Source organism: Vanessa cardui, chromosome 2 (genome assembly GCF_905220365.1).
Source record: "Vanessa cardui chromosome 2, ilVanCard2.1, whole genome shotgun sequence".
NCBI classification, from domain to species: Eukaryota; Metazoa; Arthropoda; class Insecta; order Lepidoptera; family Nymphalidae; genus Vanessa; species Vanessa cardui.
In genome coordinates, this window is record NC_061124.1 from 9326229 (window position 1) to 9349165 (window position 22937).

Here is a 22937-nt window from a genome sequence, read left to right on the forward strand (position 1 = left end):
AAAATAGGAAATATTAAACTTCACAGATAATACATACATAATTATTTACATGATATTCTTTATTTAATAGTACAATACTACAATCAGTATTTTATAGAAGATACTTTAAAGTTCAAACGTGTTTGATGTAGTATAATAGTATAAAACTTCAGAAGTTTTCTAAAGTCTTACTCCTTGAGCATTACTTTATAAGCGATTGTAACCAAATCAAATAAAAATATACTTTATCAAGTATATACAATCACGTTTGAATCGTCCTTTTACACAATTAAATAATATACAAATCTGTCAGCTTTAAATGTATTTTCTATCGAAATAAAACTGTTAGGAACTCAGAAGATACGTGGTAACTCTTCTTCAGCATTTAAAATGATATTTTTTTTTCAATTAAATACAATATTTTTATATAATATATTCTGCTTGAAATTAACCAAATACAATATCCACACTTTTTATTTCTACTAACATTATAAATGCGACTGTAACTCTGCGTGTGTGTCTGCCTGTCTGTCAGTCTACTGCTCTGTGACTGCTAGGTCACTGAATTGAATTTGAAGAAATTTGGTACATATTAAGCTTGAACGCCTAAGAACGACACAGGTATATTTTCCTTGCGTAATACCAAATCCTAAATCGCGAGTAGTTACGGGTAACAATTAGTCCTTTATATATTTTTGTGTTAAGTTATTCGATATTAGTAGGTATATAGTACAATGTTTAAAAAGTACTTAAAAAGATTGATTTTCCTAATAAAAGCTACAAACATTTATATTTCAGTAAAATAAGCACGTTATCTTGCCATATCTTTCAGCCATTTTGGTGACGTAATATTGGTAAAAACAACAGTTGTGAATGTACGACAATTAACGCTAACAACTGTAAATAGTTGGTGTTTTAGGGAAAATGTTGAATTACAATCGGTGTCTTTGCATTGTGTCCTAGCATTAAATGACTAGCATTAAAAATTCCTGAAAGGTTGTTTATCAATGTGCCAGATGATATTGAAGTGTCAGTTTTTGCCTAAATGATGTCATACGACGGCTGCTTGTGTTTTCACATTATATACAGACTAGACATTACGACTTCTAATTTTAATATAGTACGACAATAATACGTTTGTATACTTAAAATCAGAATCTTTAAGTATGTTTCTAGAAATATTTTAATTTTGATCAAATTTATTTTTTACTACTGATAATGCCCTATACTTGCTTTTTTAATAAACGTTTTTATTTGTGAATTTTACCTAAAGACGTTAATATTTTTTGACTTAAAAGTTCAATGCCATATTTAGATGGGAGTAAGCCGATATTAGTAGGCAGTAATGATGGAATTTAGATTTAAGAATTATTATTTTCCTCGATGTACGACGAAGAGAATAAAATCGAGTAGTGCGCTTTATTTACTTGAAAATACTTTCAAGACAATTTGGTTGTTGTAATTAGCGCACAAAAATTTTTATCCAAGTAAGCTTTAAAGAGTATTTAGTTAACACAATCATGCTTTAATAAGATAGATCTTTACTCATGCAAAAGTTTTAATTTAATCTGAGCAAGACTGAAACAATAATTAGCGCATAATAAATAAATTAATCTCTTTTTGGTGATTATTATTAATGATAGTTTAAATGATATTGAAACGATAACGGAAGGCTCATATGATACTACATTTGCCTGTTTTTTATTATTGATCAACTCAATGTTTAAATTACTTAATTGTTTTACTTAATATTAAAATGTCGGAAATGTTTTCAATTACATTCATTTAATCAGTAGGGTAGTGTTTGGTGTACCCCAGGTCTATGTTATTAACATTTTTTAATATATTACCATTTTTAAATGTACTGGTAAAGAAAATAATATTTTATTTATTTATGAAATATAAATTAAATTACTGATTTTTTTAAAGAATTATTTTCAAAACATAATATACATCTCGAACGAAATACGATACATGTACCATAACAAACCCTACAAATATATCATCTATTTTCGTTATTACGTCAAAGTGTAGTGCTTATTTGTGATTTAAAATATTTTACAGTAATTCAAGTTTAAAGATAAGGTAAATCAATTTGCAATAATAGAATTATGATTTTATTTATGAAGCAGTTTTTATACCCTTAAAAGGATTCCTGTGATATTCCTATTACCTATCTTGTTTAGGACAATGACGCCATTTTGTCGCGCCGGCTGATCAGTAATATTATTTTTAAATAATTTTCCATAATATCGTCTGTTAATTACAATAAAAAGTCTATTGTTTAAATTGGCAGTACCCTGGAATATAGTTTGGACGATAGTTTTGTGTAAACCAATGCGCATACTGACGATGTTAATATATTGATTATGTGTATTCTATACCGCAAGTATGAATATCGAAAGGATGTTATTTAGTTTATTTGTAGTGATATTAGAAAAAATACTTTAAATTGTATATGTTGCTTAAATCGCTTATAAATATATTTTTTTTACTGTATAAACTGATACTTCTATTAAAAGTACTTACAATAAAATCTCTTAATAAAGATTCACTTTGTTTGTTTGTTAAACTGGTCAAAAATATGTGTTTTAAATCTTATCATATTGATTTAAGGAGGAGGGAAATGATTAGAGTTATGTTATAATAATGACAATATCAATGAAGGAACAAGATCAGATGCCCGGGGAGGTAAATAATTTGCTATGTTTTTTGTATGGAAACTATAGAAATCATTGTTTTTATTAAATTAATTTGTTTTATTATGAATACCTTTTTTATTATAGATGGGGTTCCCCGAGGCTAAACTCAAAGCATTAGAAGAAAAAATTTCCCATCCCCGATGGGTGGTACCTGTTTTGCCTGAACAGGAGTTAGAAGCTCTTTTAGTTGCATCCACTGAGCTAGCTGCAAAAGGTTTGTTTCTTATAATTAGTATGAAATAATTAAGTCAGTGGTGTGGTAATTTGATACCATAATATTTTATTATTTTTATAGGCGAAGATATAAATAATCCAGCCTGTCAAAGGTTTTATAGTGATGCTTTGACGGTGTCATTTACAAAGATTTTAACTGACGATGCGGTCTCATCTTGGAAGAATAACATTCAACAATGTGTGCGATCAAACTGTGAAAAGCTGGTTAAATTATGTGCCATGAAGTTGGATGATTCTAGATTTTTACATTTGCTACATATAGCTTTCAATCCTAACAACAAGTATGATTTTTTTATATAAACATGTTTAGACTATAAGCTCATTTGTCAGTTTCTCATGTTTATTTTATTTTTAGATTTCATACTTTTAATGCATCAAGATCATCTGAAGGTTTATCGGCAGCAAATGTTTCTACAACTGCAGGGCAGGGTTCGACACAGGAGTCTGAAATATTTGCAAAATCACAAGATCATCGGACACCAAGAGGATGGCTGGTCCATCTTATTAATGTGTAACTATCTGTCAAATACTATTGTTACTTCTATCTTGATTCATCTTCATCTGAAGTGTTAAATATGAGAATCTTTATTTAAAAAATGTTATCTGATTTATAGATTTGGCCAAGCAGGAGGTTTTGTTAAGTTAAGGGAAAGATTTGAATCTATTATGGGCTTTAAAAAATCTGAACTGACTTCATCGGTTATTAGTGAAGAAAAAGTATTGAGTGAAATAATGGAAAAAGAAAATGAAGAAAATAAATTAAATGTAACTGAAAATATCATTCCTGTAACAGAAAACATGGAGGTTTGTGCGTTTTACAAATGTTGAGAAAAACACAAAGGACATATAAAACATGGATATTATATGGGTATTAAATGTGAATAGAAGCTATGCTTATAAATTAATTGATTTCAGAATTCAATTACAAGAAATGAACAACCATCCTCTCTAGAACAATCTACAAGTGGTGATACACGAGTGGCTGCTGTGTGGCAATTAATACGCCCTTTTGGTGTTTGCCATGATCTCCTTACTCCAAACACTGTCACTATATACCTCTTACCTGTTTTGGTAAGCATATGATTATTGTTTATTTTAATAGGTTAAGTTGGCTTACCTGATTGCGTTTAACTAGAGATACTGTCATTACAAGAAGTATGAATGCAGAGCTAATCAATTACTTGGTATTATGATTCTGTGCAAGCAGGTTTGGGTTAATACCCGTCACATATTATACCGCTAAAAGTGCAGTAGTTTGTATGGTTTTGGTTAGGTTAGATGATTATTTTAGTTTACAATGTTTGTGATAGCTCAACAATGTATGGGAAGATTAGTATTTCTTACAGTATGAACAAATATGGTTAGAGGCAACAAAGTACTAATATGATGTTTTATTTGAGACAATGTTTTCTATTAATAAGTTATGAGCAACATTGAAGTGTTGTATTAATTTTCAAATTTCTCTTATTAAATTATAGGAATGTATTCCAACTCTCCTCGAAAGTCTTACAGATGAAGAATTAAAAAGAGAAGCTCGTGGCAGTGAAAACAAAACTGACACAGTGTCTTGTTTGATTCGAGCCTGCAAATCTGTTTCTGTTAAGACTCCTCAACATCACAGTCTCTTGAAATGTAAGTTATTGTTATAATTCACATTTTATTGATATAAGAAAAATGTGTTTTTCATTAAATATTGTGTAACATTCAAAATATGAGTGCTGTAAAGAAAATTAGTGAAATACAGGAATAAGTGATTCTTGTTTCAATCACGATTTCATATATTTTATAAAAACTAAATTTATTTCAAATCGAGTAAAGTAATTAAATTATATAATATTAATTTATTATAATGATATAGCAGTCATATGTATGTTTTTATTTTACCTTTGTAAAGTAACACAATGACTAAAAATATCATGTTTGTCATATGTAATGATCATTACATTTGAATGAAATAAAACAAAATATTTTTTCATTTTTGTATTTTCAATTAAGATATAGTTATTTTTTAATTCCTACTTTTTTAGCAGAATGGATTTTATCTTTAAACTTTTATTGTAATGAAATATATAAAACACACTTGGCTACAAATTCAGTGCTATGGGTTTATACATTATTGTGAAATTATACTAGGAATACTATATTTATAATATGAATTAAAAACTAAGCTGTCTAAGGTTTGAGGATGTGTAGCATCATCTAAAATTAGGATTATTATCAATGTTGATCATTAACTTTTATTTCAGAAGCAAGATGAGGTTATATTTATTAAGTGGGTAAATGAACGTGATTGGGAAGCATTACTTCAGGTTGAAGGCTGGTTGCAGACCCTGTAGCTGCTAAGGGGCGCAGTTTTTGTTTCTCCCCTATGCTGCTACATTGTCTGTAATCATCCTGCAAACGTCATTACACGAGACTCGCCACATCAGCTTCTAGCGCATGTTTATATTTTTGTATAAACTGAAACAATTTATATTTCGAGTCTAAAAGACGCTGATATTATAAATTGTTTTTAAGTTTATTTGGGTTATCCAAATGCTAAATGTAAAGCTCCAATTACATATTTTATTAAGGGTTATTGAAGAAATAGTCCTAGTGACTATTTATTTAATAGTCCTAGAGACTATTTCTTCAATAATACTTAATAAAATATGCATTTGATTTAGTGTTATTATTTTAAGTTGTAGTTTAAGTGTCGTCTTTATTATGCGAAGTGTTGGTTGTATGGACTATGGACTATACAGTCTGACGCGAGGGTATGGTTTCCTGACCTCTGTCTGTTGCTTATGACCGGTAATGCACTAGTAAAGTAAGCAGTTTACAAGGCCTTGTATTTTTGCTTGCTACTAATATTGCTCAAAATCGTAACATGTTACAGAATTATTTAATACGTTAATAGGGTGATCAATTGATATAAATATTTTTAACATATCTCTTCACTATGTCTTCAAATCGACTACTGACATGCCAGGAACCCATTTTCTTAGCGGTTGGATATTATTGTCAATATCTCAAATGCAGTATTGTATTATAATGTTGTCTTAAATTTTCGCGATTACACATTGAAATAAAACTAGCGATAACGGATTTGAATCGCTGTAAAGTGCTCGAAACGTCGGGATGTTAAAAATAATTAATATACGCGATTCAAATCCGTTATAGCTAGTTTTATTTCAGTATTGTATTATGTTCATAATATGTGTTTATATTGCAATTATTATTTGTAATGTGTTGAACTATAATTTTTAATATTTCACAGTCGAAGTAGTGACGTTAAAAATAGTTTTCTTTTTTTTTTACAGCTTTAGAGATGTTTCGATTGAAGATGATTTTACGATTATTACAAATGTCTTCATTTAATGGGAAAATGTCAGCTTTAAACGAAATAAATCAACTGATAAGTACAATTTCACAACAACCCAAGCCCGAGTGGCTCACACCGGCAGTGATAACGGTATGTTTGTGCTGCGAGGATAACTCCTTACATTGTCTTACCTACTAACGGTGTACTTGAAGTTAAGGTTTTTCTTTTTTTTTAGAACTGGATTCGTGAAAACAAAGTTGTAGATATAGTGTTACGAGATTCTCTTCACCAACCTCAGTATGTGGATCGACTGGAGAAAATGCTTAGGTTCATGATCAAAGAGAACTCCCTCACAAGGGACGACTTGGATGCGATATGGAGGGCGCAGCAAGGCAAACACGAGGCGATAGTCAAAAATCTACACGACCTCCTTGCTAAACTCGCTTGGGACTTTACACCGGACCAGCTGGATCATCTCTTTGACTGTTTTAAGGTATACTTTGTCGATTTATTTTTATTTATTTAGTAAATGTGAAAAATTATAGGATTAATTAAATAAATATTTTACATTCGCAGGCAAGTTGGGCAACATCAAGTAAGAAACAAAGTGACAAATTACTAGAAGTTATACGAAGACTCGCAGAAGACGATAAAGACGGTGTAATGGCGAATAAAGTAAGATAATATTTAAAATAGACTTTGTCCTTTCGCACTAAAGTTGTGTTCTATTTTTAAATTTTATGTTTTTTTAGGTACTGGTATTATTCTGGAATTTAGCGCACTCCGACGAAGTATGTACGGAAATCATGGACGTAGCACTGGCAAATCTTATCAAAATACTCGACTACAGCTGCAGTCAGGACCGCGATGCTCAGAAAACTTTGTGGCTAGATAAGTATGTACTTGTTTATCTTGTCTATTATTTGAGTATTCAATTCTAGTTAATAACATTTCGTTTTCGTTAAGGTAATTTTACATTTAATAAATAATAAAATATTAGCCTCAAAAGATTTTTTTAGACAAGTCCAACTGAAATCGTAATTTGTGACTCGGATTATGCTCTTTTACAATAAACTAGTAGTACCCGTGGCTTCAATCATTTTAGGGTTTGATCATTAATTATTAGGTACAAAAAAGTAGTCTATATTTTTCACTGTGGTTCAAGATTGCTGCATGCAAAATTTCATTAAAATCGGTTCAGTATTTTGGCCTTGAGAGAGCAACAGACAGGCATTGTTACTGTGCCATTTATAATATCACTGTAGATTACGGGCTTAAGAACGGTCCAACGTTTTTACGCACGCGCTACGTGCTCTTTCGACATCGGCACCGCATGTAGTCGGGTCAGTGACAAATGAGTTGGTTCAGATGCGTGGAGGAGCTGAAGAGCAACGACAAGTGGGTGCTGCCGGCGCTGAAGATGATGCGCGAGATCTGCTGCCTGTACGAGGCGGGCGGCGGCTCGGGCGTGCGGCCGCACGTGACGCGCCAGGAGCTCATCGACCGCCTGCAGACGCAGCACTCGCTCGTCATCCTCGTCACCGACTCGCTCACGCACTACATGGACGCCGTGCGGAACAAGCTGGCAGGTCAGCTTGCCTCCGTGCCATCTCTCTCCGTATTCTTTGCGCCACCGTGTCTGATGTGTTGTTTTGTTTCTGACAGAGGAGAGTGAAATAGACTGGGAGAATTGGCTTCCCGACGGAAGGTATCCGCATGCGGCGCAAGTTCACGAAAGATTAAGCTTTCTGCGCTTTCTTCTTAAGGATGGGCAGCTGTGGCTCTGTGCTGAGCAGGTGAGTTATATTAGTTTTTGAGTGGGCTTCGACCATTATTGTCAAATGAGTTAACTGTAACTGTTTTTCTCAGGCGAAACAAATTTGGATTTGCCTAGCCGAAAGACCGGCCCACCTGGGGGATCGTGAGGCTTGTTTTCGCTGGTTCAGTAAGCTGATGGGAGAGGAACCCGATTTAGATCCGAATATTAATTTGCATTTTTTTCGTCGGAATATTATGACACTGCCGCCTAATTTATTAACTCACTCCGGAATAAAATGCTTTGAGAGGTAGGTGGACGAAATTACACAAGATATATCAAAAGTAATTTTAAATGCATAGTAAATATGTCTAATAAAAAATAATAATGTTTCAGGTTTTTTAAAGCCGTTAATTCCAAAGAAGGTAAACTTAAAGTTAAACGACGTAGTTTTTTATTAAACGATGCCGATCTCATAGGATTAGATTATTTATGGAGGGTGAGTATAAAAAATGCATGCATTTGATAAATTATTAGTTATTTGACAACATATAAAAGAGTGGGTGCGTGCTGTGTCGCAGGTGATAACGGAGTGCGACGACGAGATCTCAGTGCGCGGCACGGAGCTGCTGCGCGAGGTGTGCACGTGCACGGGCCCGCAGCTGTCGCCCGCGCAGCACCACGAGGCCTTCCTCACGCACTGCTGCGCGCGCACGCAGCGCCTGCAGAAGGACATGGAGCTGGCCGGTGCGGCACTTGCGCCCTTACTATACGCACAGCGCGAAGCTCTAGTAGTTCAACATTACACAGTACAAAACAAAGTCGCTTACCGCTGTCTGTCCCTATGTATGCTTAGATCTTTCAAATTACGTAACGGGTTTTGATGCGTTTTTTTTTTAATAGATAAATTGATACAAGATGAAAGTTTATATGTATAAAACAAGCGCAATATATTAGAGAAAGATTTTTGCCCTTCAATTGCACGTTTCACCCGTGCGAAGGGGGGGGGGGAGTATAGTTAGATTATAAAGCAATATTTTAAACATGACAATAATTTGATATCTATTTCAGATGCTGCCGAATGTTGTACAAGAATGTGTAGAGTAATTCGTGCCATACAGGAATATATTAACGAATGTGATAGAAGATTCACTGCAGAGCGACAAATTCTCCCGATTTATAGATCGGGTAGAGGCAGGCAATGTACTATAATAGTAAGATTTAACTTTCAAACGGGCCAAAGACAAATTGAAGACATAGAACTGTTTTCACACTCAAATGAAACATTACATTCATTGCGATCTGCAGTTCAGCGAAGGTAAAGCGGTAAACCTCGTAAATTGATTATTCAAGTTTGGTTAGTTTTCTCAAATCCCACATTTTTGTTGCAGGTTAAAGTGTGCGTCTGATAGTAATATTAAATTAGAAATGTACATAAATAAGTTAGAGTTGTATGTAAATGGCGAGCTTTTGGACACAAGCTTCGACCGTAAAATACTCTCACAAATACCTCTTAGGGACAAAACTGTAATCGTTGCGAAGGTAACCTATAAACTTTGAATTTTACGCTGAACTCATTTTCATGATATTATATGAGAAATAATTTTACGGTTACTTTTGTATTGCCAGGTATATGATGGGCAAGTGTGTGGAAGTGGTGGTTGCGGATCTTCAAACGAATCCAGCAGCGACTCGAGTACGTCGTCTCCGCCCCTACCCCCAACTCCAGAACACGCATTACCGGGAGTTGTTAGTATATTACATGCAAGGAAATCTTATTTGACATTTGTTTTATTATTTTTATTTATCTTTTGTCCTTTGCAGCTTTTTGCACAAGGCTCGTGGTACCTTCCATTCATATTGGATTTGGAACATATTGGTATTACAAAAGGGCACGCTCAGTTAACTGAAGCAGCCCATCTTTTGTCACAAATCTGTCCTAGTCATAAACAAACAGTAAGTCATATATTTTCTATATGTTTTATTTATTATAATTCCCTGTGACAATTTGTAATTGATCAAATTTTTCAGGTGGAAAAATTAACAGAAGCGCTTCTTAGCCGAGATGATACTAAATTAAGAGATATGCTGTACGGGCCAGCCCCACCCACTGTTGCTTATAATGTAGAGGTTTGTATTAAATTTATAACAATTATTTTAGTTGTGTTTGCCTACTTAAAGTAATTGTATGATAAAATTTGAGCTACTTACAGGTACTATACAGCATGGTGATGCCATCATCGGATACAAGATTAGAACGTAACCGTAGCTTTCAGTTAGCGTGTGTGAAGAAGGCTCCACTTTTAGTACAATGCTTATCCGATAGCGAGTTCTTGAAGGATGCGGCGCCCCACACTAGAAGGTAAAAATAATTAAATAAATATCTGGTTAGCTTCAGTATACAAGTTACAATAAAAAAAAAAATAATGATTTTTTTTCAGAGTCGGTTATTTGGCTTTGGTACGACTATCCAAATTGGCGCTGTATACTTTAGGACATCTGTTCGAAATCCTCGCACCAGATGGGTCCGACACTTCTGTAGATAAAGAGTTTCGGTAAGAGGCATAACATTTATGCTTAATATTTACGAAAATACATAGATGTTGCGTAAACATTGAATATATGTTGGGTTAATATTTACAGAATGGATGTCACAATACTGAGGGAGGCATTGCAAACGGTACCTAACCATAATTGTGAGCTTATTGTTAAAGCTATAGCTGAAAAATTGGCGAATACTTTAGGTGAACAGGTGATTATAACTCATATATTATATTTTTACATTTTCCAGAAATTATTTTAGGATTATATATCTGAACATTAGGTATCCAAATCAAATAATTGGACTGTTTTTTTTTATTACGGGGCAAGCTTCAGACATTTACGTGTCCTGAAATAAAATGTGTTCTAAGAAACACAGAATTATTTAATATAATGACCCTTCGCATATAATATAATATAATGATCTAGTAGTCAGATAAGATCGCTTACAGTTATATGATTCACTAAAAATGTTTATGAAATAAATAAATATAGGCAATCGCCATATTATGTACCACAATGTAATGTAAATTGTCTAAGTGTAATATAATCAGTCTAAAAGTAACGTCTTCTGTGTCTATGTGTGAATAGATGGTGACCAGCAGCGAGGACAGCGACTCGGTGTCGTCGTTGGTGTGGTGGCGCGTGCCCACCACCGCCACCGTGCGCGCGCTGTACTCGCTCGCGCACTCCGTGGCGCAGCCCGCCGACCACAACGGTCTCGTGCACTCGGACGACGTCATATGTGAGTAATGCCGTAGCTGTTCTTTACGCGTATGTGCGACAAGCACTTTGTCTCGATTACCAAAAAAATGTTTTTTGTTTTTTGTAATTTTAGTCCAACTGCTTCCTAGTTGGCAGATAAGGCTATAAGATTAATGTTTTCAGTGGTGCGCGAATGCATGGAAGTCGTCACCATATGCATGGCATTAGGTGGTGGACACCTGGAATCTCTTCTACATGAATCCTGGTGGCAAGAAACGGCGCTGTACTTAATGATCGATTGCCCCAACCCGCAGGTTAATAAGTTCATTTGTTTAAAATTAAATGTATGTAAAGTACGCATATCAAATATTTTTAAGGCTGCGATTACATTAATGTTGAAAGCGTTTCTTACTAGTGTATCCTAGTTACTGAGGAATATTTTTACTAGTCTTGATATCATTGTACACGTAGACAAAAATTAGCACTTTTAGTCATGCATCCCTTACCCAAAGAGCGAGTGGTGTGTGTGGGCAGGTGCGCGTGTCGTGCGCGGAGCAGCTGCTGGCCATGTGCGCGTGGGGCGGCGGCGGCGGCGCGCGCGGCGCGCTGGCGGCGCTGGGCGGCGCGGGCGGCGCGGCGGCCACGCCCCGCCTCACGGCGCACGCGCGCCACGCGCAGCAGTTCCTGCAGCTGCTGTGCCGCCTCGTGTCGCTCGCGGGGCCCACCTCGCGCACCTTGGACGACTTGACCGTCGAGGTATGTGACGCCGGACTTATTATCGAATTACTAGTCGAAGAACCAACCGACAAGTTTAAACGATATTGTAAATTCACAGGTTGAGTGGCTTCGAGCAGTGCGCGCTAATCCTGCAACCTTGGACGATACTTTACTAGAAGGCCATCTAAATCTCACCAAAGAATTGTTTACTCATGTCCCGGCGCAAGTAAAATACCAGTATGGCTCACATCCAGACCATAAAGACTCTGGCCTTATAAAGGTAAAAATTGAAAAGTAACAGTGACAGCTATTAGGCTAAGCTAATATGTATATCAAAATATACTAACCAAAAATACTGATGAGATAATAATATACACTATTATACAACACCTATTAGTTAAATTTTAAAAGTCTTAAAACTATACGCGAAGAGATGAAATGCGTATAAAACGAAGAATCTTTTGTGCATAGGATTCATTTATTAAGAAAAAAATGTGCAGGGTTAGGCATTGATAGGATAAGGCTGTTAGAAACAAAAAAAATCACGATTTTTTTTAATTTAAATAAATATTTAAATCGCATAGGAAGTGACAACCGAATTCCTGTGGCCATACTCCTGGGCGTGGTGCCACATGGGAGCTGAAGGCGATCAGATAGGCGAGCAGCCGGCTGAGCCGACGGGCCAGCAGGTAGGCGAGGGGGCGGACGAGGCAGCGGGTGAGGAGGGCGTGGCGCCGCTGTGTCGCACGCCGGGCGCGGCCGCCGCCGCCACCGACCTGCTGCTGGCGCTCGTCGGCGCCTGCGTGCCCAACATGGCCGCGCTCGCAGACCTACTCGACCGGATGTTCTATAGCGGTACGTACGGGATACTTCCTAATTCGGAAGATGAGGAGATTATTTAATTCTGCAGTGATATTAATGTTATCATGCTTCGAATCGTCAGAGTATAGTAAGACACAAATTAGATGTAGCATCGGAAAATGCAATGGCATGAAAATAAAACCGAAAACTGCCGATTTTTACAACCAATAGAAATAGCTCCCTATCGCGCCATTCGACGCTACTCGTCGCTATAGACTCGCGCGTCAGAGAAAGCAAGTGCATGTAAATCGACGCGTCAAATTGACGAATATATTAGGTCATATGATATTACAAGTTATTACGTTTGTGCAAAGATCATATTCGCATGAGAAATAAATATTGATAATTGGGAATAGCGTACTTATTTCGGATTTGATCGGTTTTACGAATTTTGCCGATGCGACATCTAAGTTGTGTCGTACTATACCTACCTAGTAGCTTTATTCATACCAGTGTTTGGTCTATTCAGACAAGAGCATGGGTCTCACCGAGTGGGAGTACATGCCGTGCGTGGGTCCGCGGCCGGTGGCGGGGCTGGTGGGGCTGAAGAACGCGGGCGCCACCTGCTACATGAACTCGGTGCTGCAGCAGCTGTACTGCGTGCGCGCCGTGCGAGACGTGCTGCTGGCAGTTCAAGGTGACGTGAACTTCCAATGATAGATAGATAGATAAAAACTTTATTGCACACAAACATTAACAGGAAAAAAAAAACAGTAATAACAAATATAAGGAAAAGAAAGTGGTGTACAAGGGCGGTCTTATTACTATAAGCAATCTCTACCAGACAACCCGTAGTGAAAGAAGCAAAGTCAAAATATATGAAACGAAGGTAATCCAAGCAATTGTAAAAACCTAACTACATACATACATACATATACACATAAATACATACAAATATACTAAATACATATGAAAATAAAATGATGTTAAAATAAATAAAATGATGTTAAGATATAATGATGAAGTGTTTAATGATCAACATCTTTATTGTAACATTATATTTATTATATTAAAGGTGCGGCGACCGACCCAAACGAAGACTTTTCAGGAGAATCACATCACCACAGCATTTTGGAGAACAATATAGAGGTATACTGTCGTAATATATAGTACAGCTGCTAAGTATACGTTATTCAAAATTGATTACTAATCATAGAGTTTGTTTCAGAATAATAACGATTACAACATTAATATATTAAAACAAGTTCAGGCCATATTCGCACATTTGCACTTTAGCAAACTGCAGTATTACGTGCCAAGAGGACTGTGGGCACACTTTAGGTAAACTAATCATTCTTAAAAATGTTACTGCAATAAAAAATGAAATATTTTTAAATATATACAAGATATTTTTTAATATATATTTTAGGCTTCAAGGAGAACCGGTTAATTTACGTGAACAACAAGATGCCGTCGAATTTTTTATGTCACTAGTAGAATCGCTAGACGAAGCACTAAAGTCCCTCGGTCAAGAACAACTAATGGCTAAAACTATGGGTGGAACATACTCGGATCAAAAGATCTGCAAAGGCTGTCCCCACAGGTAATTAAAAGGTTTTTTTTTAATATAAAATAAAACGTTATTAATATATATGTACATAAATGTGATATAATATATAATATGTTCCACTTAACTATAAAAAAAAATTATTCATTTATAACTCAATATAACTCTGCTAATTTATTTTTCAAAATAAAAACTAAATTAGAATTTTTAATCGACATCAACAAATACTATAATTCATATAACCGTATCCAGACTATAGTCCGGATCGGATCGCATTCGGATCGGATTCGCAGGTACACACAGAATAATGACTAAATAAATATTTTTATGAAATTTTGTACAAAGCTTGAAACCTACGAAATATCCGCATAACCCATTCATACTCGAGCGAAACCAAGGCCGAAAATTAGTTGTTTATATTGTAGTTCATAATTTGTTGCAGATATTGTAAGGAAGAACCATTTAGCGTAGTCTCCCTGGATATTAGAAATATGTCGCGCTTGCAAGAATCCTTAGAGGCTTATGTCCGAGGTGAACTATTGGAAGGAGCTGATGCTTATTACTGTGATAAATGCAGCAAGAAGGTACATTCTTGCATGGAAACTAATTTATATCGATTTTGTAATATTAAACACAAATGTCAAAACAATTCACTAATAATGCCCTAATTTTAGGTAGTAACAGTGAAGCGATTATGTCTCAACAAATTGCCTCCGGTATTAGTTATACAGCTGAAAAGATTCGAATATGATTTCGAGAAAGTGTGTGCTATAAAATTTAACGACTACTTTGAATTTCCCCGAGAACTGGACGTCGAACCTTATACGGGTATGTCAACGATAACATTTAAATAGTTGCAAACGAAATTTAAAAAAAAAAAACAGTTTTTATTGATATGACTTACAAGAACAGGATAGGGTGGTAACGTAAAGGTATGTTGCAGCGTGGGGCCTGGCGCGCGCGGAGGGCGACGCGTCGCTGTGGGAGGGCGCCGAGCACACGCCCGAGACGCACTACCAGCTCAGCGGCATCGTCGTGCACTCGGGCCAGGCGTCCGGCGGACACTACTACTCGTATGTCCTGCTCAGGTACGACGACCAAACATCCGATTTATGTATAAGATTTTAAATTAACATGGTTATTTTTTTACTAAAGGTATTAATTTCGGGATATTTACCATTGTTTTTTATTTTTGTTCGGTGGACAAGACATTCGTAGATGATGTCGAAATATCGAGCTCCACAGAACAAAAATAAAAAACATGGTAAATATCCCGAAATTTAATACCTTTAGTAAATCCGATTTATGTTTTCTTGGATAAAAATTATCACACAAGACACTTTGAATACTTCACAACTCCTAGGATACTTTGATATCTTTGCTATTGCTAATATCTACTTTTCACGACAACAGAGATAACGGCAGTGAAACGGGTCGCTGGGTGAAGTTGGACGATGGCGACGTATCCGAGTGCGCCATGCATGACGACGATGAGATGAAGGCGCAGTGTTTCGGAGGAGAATATATGGGAGAGGTGCGCATAGTCTCTAGGCAAATCATTTATATAGCGCAAATATTCATACTATAATATACCTGTAATATTCAAAATAATTTGGCTTCCTTCAAATAACACATAAAACCTGTGAAATTAATCGGACCACATAGAATTATCGATAGCTAAATATATGAGAAAAAATTGTAAGTATTATCTGAAATAAATGCAAAATAGTTTCCATAATGTTCTAGGTATTTGATTCTACTATAAAGAGAGTATCCTATAAACGTCAGAAGAGATGGTGGAATGCTTACATGCTCTTCTACACGAGGAAAGACACGATTGAAACATCTGGTCTTGAAAACTCCATGCAAAATATGACCCTCAAGTGAGTCTTACATACTGAGTGTTGTCCTTTATTTGCATTCTAATGTTGCTAAATTTGCTCATCTGTTACAGAGAAAGTGCGATACCGAAGCCTATCTGGAACTCTGTCCGTCGTAGCAACATTGCATTTTCCCATAATCAAGATCAGTTTAGTCTTGAACATTTTAATTTCATGAAAAAACTGTGTTGTATGCGACTACAAGTACTACCTGGCTCGCAGAGTGCTGTATGGGTAAATATTATAAGAATTTGCAACACATAGTATTTTTCAAATGCCGTCAATCAAATATAGCGTAATGATTATTATGCAACAATTTCAGGGACCGGAACATGAAGAAATGTCAATGCTAGCTGTGCAATTAGCTTCCAAGTTCTTGTTTCAAGTTGGTTTTCACACAAAGAAAACGTTACGCGGTCCACCTTCGGATTGGTAATTACTTCTCAGTTCTACTAATAATAACACGAGTTAGACACAAAACACTGTGGTACTATTTTTAGGAATTATTTATCTTGTACGATCTTATTTTTTTCGATACAGATGTCGGATTCATGAAATTTAAATTGTTGTCATCTTAAAAGGTTTTGGTTTTACATAGGTATTCTACTGCCAAATTCAGAAATACTTGGTATTGTTGGGTTCGAAGGGATCTTTGATCCCAAGGTTGGTGGGATATCAGAGATGTAAGAAATGAAAAATAACATTTCTCACAGCTCCAATGTCTATGGCCGATCATTAACCGGTGGGTGGTCCAATCGCCTGTCCAGTCCACTTATACCACCAGAAGAAAATTAAAAAATAATCAATATTTTCCCTTATTATAAATTGTACTTTTTTCTGGCGTGAATAATTGTTATTAAAATACCTATTTTACCCACAATTCATAAAAGTAAAGTTTAAACTGAGGAGTATAACATGTTTAATAATACATTTCTGTTTTTTCCAATTACAGGCATGATATTCTTTGCCATCATTTGAGATGTTCCCAGGCGGTTAGAGCTTGGTTTGCAACGGATCTATTTAAGCATCCTCATAGGTATGATTGTAATTGTAACTTGCGGTATTATTCAATAATCACAAATAACCACTGTATGGCTGTAAGTAATATTTTTGTTGTTGTTTTAGGTTGTGTGATTACTTACTCTCCTGTCCGATTGCCGAAGTAAGAGTGGTGTTTACAAAAATTATAGTATTCTTAGCTCATTTCTCGGTCCAGGATCCACCAGGTTAGCATTATATTTAAATTAAAATAACAAAAAGCATTTAATTTACATAAATATATGTAACATAATATAATTAACTAACATAAATGTATTTTAAATGTTGATAAAGAGTAACTACTAAGTTTCTTGCCGGTTCTTCTCGGAAGAATTTACTTTCCAAACCGGTGGTAGCCTCAATTAAAATAGTTGTTAAATGACGATTCAAAAGTAACTGTAAAAGCCTACTTGAATAAAGTGTATTTTGATTTTTTTTTATATTTTTGATATAATTCTAATTCAGAATTTTTTAAGGATCTTTTGGAATGAAGAGTGTGGTTAATGTTTATTTTGAATGAAATTAATTACACGAATAACATTAATATAATACCACAGTGAGCAGCGGGTACGGGTCGTGGTGCTCGCGCGAGGAGGCGACGTCGCTGTCGGACCAGCTGCTGTGCAGCGCGCGCGCGCTGGCCGCGCCGCCGCACGCGCACCACTCCGACCACCGCCACCTGCCACTACTCTTCAATCTTTTTCACGCCTATGCGATGCTCGGCCTTGGGGAGCGACACCAACTTTTGAGGGTTAGTAAACCTCTATGTATCCTGTAACTATTTTATTTTATTTAAATTTTAATATTTTATACAATTAATGTTTTCATCGTCGTTTAACAGCTTAAGATTTTGGACATCGTGTTGACAGTCTGTGTCGAAGATACGACATCATCGCTTGGAAAGTATCCATATCCGGAGTCGGCTAAGATACATCAGGTAAGATATAGAACATAAATTCTAATATCATATTTCAGACATAGTGCTGTTGATGAAAATATTTATTATTTTTCTATTAATTATTTTTTCTATATTTAATTTTAAGAATTGTTTTTGCGTGCGTAGGTTGTGTGCGCTTTAGTGCGGTGTTGCGATGTGAGTGCGCGATGCCAGTCAGCCAGTGCCAGCGAGGGAGCGCTGCCGCTGCCCAACCCCTACGCGGACCCGCAACCCGCGCACGCGCACTCTCCGCGCCCTGTGCTCTCTGCCACCGCCGCTGATGTTCTCTACAACCGAACGGGGTAAGAATGGTCAATTGTAGAATTATTTAGTGGTTTTAATTATTTTATAATGAATAATAGCATTTTGTAGAAAATACTAATTTATATATATGATCATATTACAAGTTACGAATTAATTATTATCCGCCTTATATTATAAAACGCATTTATTATCAAAGTCTTCATTTTCTGTTTTTAATAATTGTAACATATATGTAACATTATCATAAATCATTCAGCCAATTTAATGCTTTATGAAATTACAGTAATCATAATAACTTCAAATTTGGCAGGTCTTATATGAAGAAACTGACTGAGGAGTGTTGTGGCTGTGAAGAAGGAATCAGACTGCTGCAGTTCTTGTGCTGGGAGCATGCGGGCTGGTCTCGTATGGCGCTGGCAGAGTTACTCTGGCAAATGGCTTACGCATTCTGTTACGAATTACGCCGGCACGCCGACGCGCTTACAGCATTACTGCTCATGGAAGATAGCTGGCAGCATCACCGGATACATAATGCTATCAAGGTATGTAAAAGAATGCTCTTGTCAACATGCATATCCATTGCATGTTGACAAGAGTATTCTTTTATAATAATATAATTTTAATTTGTCATCAAGTGCGACATAATTTTAGTCCTTCAAATTGATTTTTATACTATTAATTATGAATCTAAAATATTTCAGGGTGTTTCGGAAGAGCGCCCAGGGCTCCTTGAAACAGCGCTGCGTGCACGTAGTCACTATCAAAAACGTGCATACGCATGTGTGAAACTAGTGGTGGGCGTCATGTGCCGCACGCCGCTAGCCGTGCGCGCCGTGCACGCGCAGCCCGACGCGCGCCGGCGCTGGCGACAACTGCTCGCCTGGCTGCAAGACGAGCTCGACCGCGTTAGTTATCATTTAAAATCAATTACTTTGAGTATGATTTTAAAAATCGATAGTTTCTTTACAAAATATATTTCGAATCCAAAAAGCATCCAAAAACCATCCAAAAAATCCAATAAAAGGTAATAACAGGTTTTTCCTTTCAGAAGTATGGACCGGGAGGATACGGCTCGTACGGAACGTGGTCCCCGCCTAGCATATCGAACGAAACGTCAAGTGGCTATTTCCTGGAACGCAGCAATTCAGCCAGGAAGACACTTGAAAAGTAATGTTTTAACTAATCGTGAATATTTCCATCTAGAAACAACCAATCCAAACTCAGAACTTTATTCGACTGCAAAGAGCAAATCTGACTGTGTTTTCACTTACTAAAAAATTTTTTTGCTACCATCAATCATTACCCTGCTTGAAGATTGAGGAGCCCATTTTGCTACGAGCTTAAAACATATCACATCTTGTACTGAGGGCTGTCTGTGCATTGATAGTATAAAGAGTTGTTATTATTTAGTATTTTGATTTGGTCGATTTGCCAGTTTGGTATGGTACATTAAAACTTTAAAAAATAAATAAAGATTCTGTGCGAGGCATATTTTTAGTTACTTATATATTTAGTTGTATGTAAAATAGTATATGACGTTTAATTTTTATTTTTCATTTACTATTAAAATATATATAAATTATCCTAATACATTTAAAATTGATTTGGCAGGGCGTATCAGCTGTGCCCCGAAGAAGAAGAGGAGGAGGAGGAATCGCGAGAGGCAGGCTCGGGCTCGGGCTCCGGCGACGCGGGCGAGGACAGCGGCGACGACGACGCGCCCGACGACGACGACCCCGCGCCGCGCCGCCTGCAGCTGGCGCCGCCCGCGCCCCCCGCGCCGCCCGCGCCGCCCGCGCCGCCCGCCCCTCCGCAGGGCCTCTGAGCGCCTCTGAGCGCCTCTAGTCCTCTATGTCGTTATCGCCCCACGTTTCGTACGAGACGCCGCCGCCTAGACGTAGTTTTGTTCTGTGATGTTAACGATACGTGTACGCTCGCTTCCGACGACGCTCGGGATGTGCGGCTCCGTCGATGCGTTGCTTACTTTTTAATTGTTTATGTAACATAATGTTCCGCTTTAAAAGTACCATAGTATTTATTATTTTTCTTTTTAAGACTTAAGATTCTTTACTTATTCGATAGGAGAATTTATTTTCTATCGACGCAAAGCATATTTAATATTTTATTCTTGTAAGGAAACATTATAAGGTTCGGACGAGTCCGTTCCTCATGATCGTTGACGATCTACCACGCGTGGGATGAAAGTGAAATTAAAAATAAAATCATGTTTGATTATTATAATTCACTAAAACGAAACTATTCTGCTTTGTAACAACGACAGCTATACTAAAAACACTCGAAAATAAATTTCAAAATTATGTAAAATAAATTAAAAACAAAAAAAAAAACAGAATAAATAATAGCCAAATCCGTTTATGACTGATATAATTTTATAATAAGCAGTTAATATTTAAGATTCGTATATTAATCATACGCATTAAGCATCAACAGTGAGCGATCCATAATAAATCACTTATAAATACTTTCATCGATTTTACTTAATATTTGTAGCGGCAGTAAATATAGTACTTTTAGCAAGTTAAAGAATGTGTGTAAAGTAGACGATTGAAATAAGTTATTATTTATTAGTTTAATATTATGTAGAAAATATTCCAAAAGATTTTAAACGATTTTTCACTAGATTTTACTAAAATAGCAAGTAATTTAAAATCAATACACCTAACTTTACTATAACTATAACAAGCAACTTTTTAAAAAATAATAAATTCATACGAGACAAAAATATCTTCAATGTTTACTTTGAAATTGTTTTCGAGTGTTTGCCGCAATCGAAACGGAGACATACAGTCCATTTCCTACATCACAAGTTGTAGTTCATTCAAGAATATACAGAAGTTATGTTGCTTTATTGACTCTTTAGTTGTTTAGTTATAATAAAATTTAGCTTAAAAATATTATTTCATATATGTAAAGTTAACTTATATTAAAAATTAAATATCTTGTTTAGTTACATTTGATTGACTGCACATTTCTGTGGTTGAGGCCAAGTTTTGGCCTAATGAGCACTATGCGTTACAACGTTTTTATAACTTTATTGCTAGCTTTATAATAGTAACAAAGCGTGTAGAGAGTGTAGATATTATAGAGGTATTAAACACTAGTCTAACAGGAAAATGTTGCCACGTCGATGTTCTGCTTTGTATTATATGTTATTTATTTTAATATTCCATAAAAGGTTGTATATTTTTTCCTTTCATTTAGATACTAATTCGTGGCGTCGCTCAGGCTATCAGGGAGATGTGTGAATTTTGTGTGATACACTCGATATAGTACACTAATCGTTTTATACCAGTATTTAACTAACAAAGGCTAATGCAGATTTTAATGACACATAAGCATTTTAAAACATTTTGTACAATATAGAAGAGTAAGTTCGTTGGTATTCATTTTAATCCTGAATAGTTAAAGAATGCATTATATAGTTACACGTTTTAGAGTACCAAGTTTTTGCCGTATTCCTACCGAACTAACAGCACCGTAGTGAACATATTTATTGAACACAAATGATATTGGTCGCAGTGACCTCGTGCCTTACTTTTATTTTCGTTGCTCAATTGGTTTAAACCTGATAGTCTGTACCGTCTATTGTCAGATCTAAAGATTATCAACAAAATTTAATAAATATTGCTTTTCATACAATTTTTTAACATTCTTAAATCATATTATCGCGTAACAAACTTAAGGCTTGCATGAGTGTGATCATGTTTCCAAATTATGCAAAGCTTGGTGCAGTGACCGTTGATTGTTGTTAACTTTATTACCAAAGATGGATTTATGGAATAAGGGTAATTGGCGACCCTTTTTCTTCATAGCTTAATAATTGAAATGTTTTGTATCTTTTATAAAATGCAAAAGTTAATGATGTTTTGTTATTGAAAGAAAATTGTGATCGACCTTAGGCTTAGATAGGAGAGATATTTGATGATGTGACACAAAACTAAACTGCCAATCACATTTAACGATTTTTAAACATGTATGAGTTTCAATATCGTGTAAATATCATGATCAACATTCTTGAATGTCTATTGTTTTTTATCTAGAAACCAAATAATGCTTCGAAAGTTGTAATATAAGTCGAAAAGCTGCGTTAAAAACGCAAAATCCTTCGCATGAATTGAAAACTCTCATACTTGAAAGTCAACCTGTGATTCAAATGACGATCACAGGGCAGTAACAAATTCTTCAAGTCAAAATTGTTGAAAATTTGCATGCCTATTCGCCTGAACAGTGTAAAATTATAATTGATAAATTTATTATAAGATCAGTTGAGTTTTGTATAATGTTTCTATGGCAAATATGTAACGAATGGCATTTGACATTATAGAATGCTCTCAGAATGCATTCAAATATAATAAAATCAAAAAAATAAATTTTGAACATTTTTTCGTGTTTTATTTTATTGGGGTCAAACTAAAATATAAATAAATATTGCAAAAAAAAGTGGAAAACTAACGAATCTGATCTATGGCCTTTGGTATTTTGTATATTGAT

At 35.7% G+C, this 22937-nt stretch overlaps 1 protein-coding gene across 3 annotated transcripts; it reads left to right on the forward strand.

Annotated features, from left to right (window-relative positions):
• The first annotated feature begins 1925 nt into the window (after nt 1-1925).
• On the forward strand, nt 1926-22828 carry LOC124541736 (probable ubiquitin carboxyl-terminal hydrolase FAF-X). Of its 3 annotated transcripts, none has more exons than XM_047119679.1 (50): nt 1926-2064; nt 2596-2670; nt 2766-2895; nt 2977-3196; nt 3271-3426; nt 3530-3719; nt 3831-3986; nt 4394-4547; nt 6218-6369; nt 6455-6712; nt 6796-6894; nt 6972-7114; nt 7588-7808; nt 7885-8015; nt 8089-8285; nt 8372-8474; nt 8557-8722; nt 9047-9293; nt 9367-9517; nt 9605-9724; nt 9800-9931; nt 10007-10105; nt 10189-10337; nt 10417-10530; nt 10619-10727; nt 11108-11261; nt 11405-11535; nt 11756-11977; nt 12057-12218; nt 12523-12793; nt 13269-13436; nt 13815-13888; nt 13968-14080; nt 14169-14342; nt 14749-14890; nt 14981-15134; nt 15250-15394; nt 15720-15840; nt 16053-16189; nt 16261-16420; nt 16509-16618; nt 17139-17222; nt 17312-17412; nt 17782-17975; nt 18066-18161; nt 18288-18463; nt 18736-18967; nt 19127-19330; nt 19474-19592; nt 20037-22828. In XM_047119679.1, the coding sequence occupies exons 2-50, from the start codon at nt 2629-2631 to the stop codon at nt 20248-20250; spliced, it is 7497 nt and encodes a 2498-aa protein (XP_046975635.1). In that variant the 5' UTR covers nt 1926-2064; nt 2596-2628; the 3' UTR covers nt 20251-22828. The 3 variants fall into 3 exon arrangements, with proteins under 3 accessions (XP_046975635.1, XP_046975650.1, XP_046975642.1); XM_047119694.1 differs by having other exon boundaries at nt 19477-19592; XM_047119686.1 differs by lacking the exon at nt 1926-2064 and adding an exon at nt 2194-2368.
• Nucleotides 22829-22937: the final 109 nt, after the last annotated feature.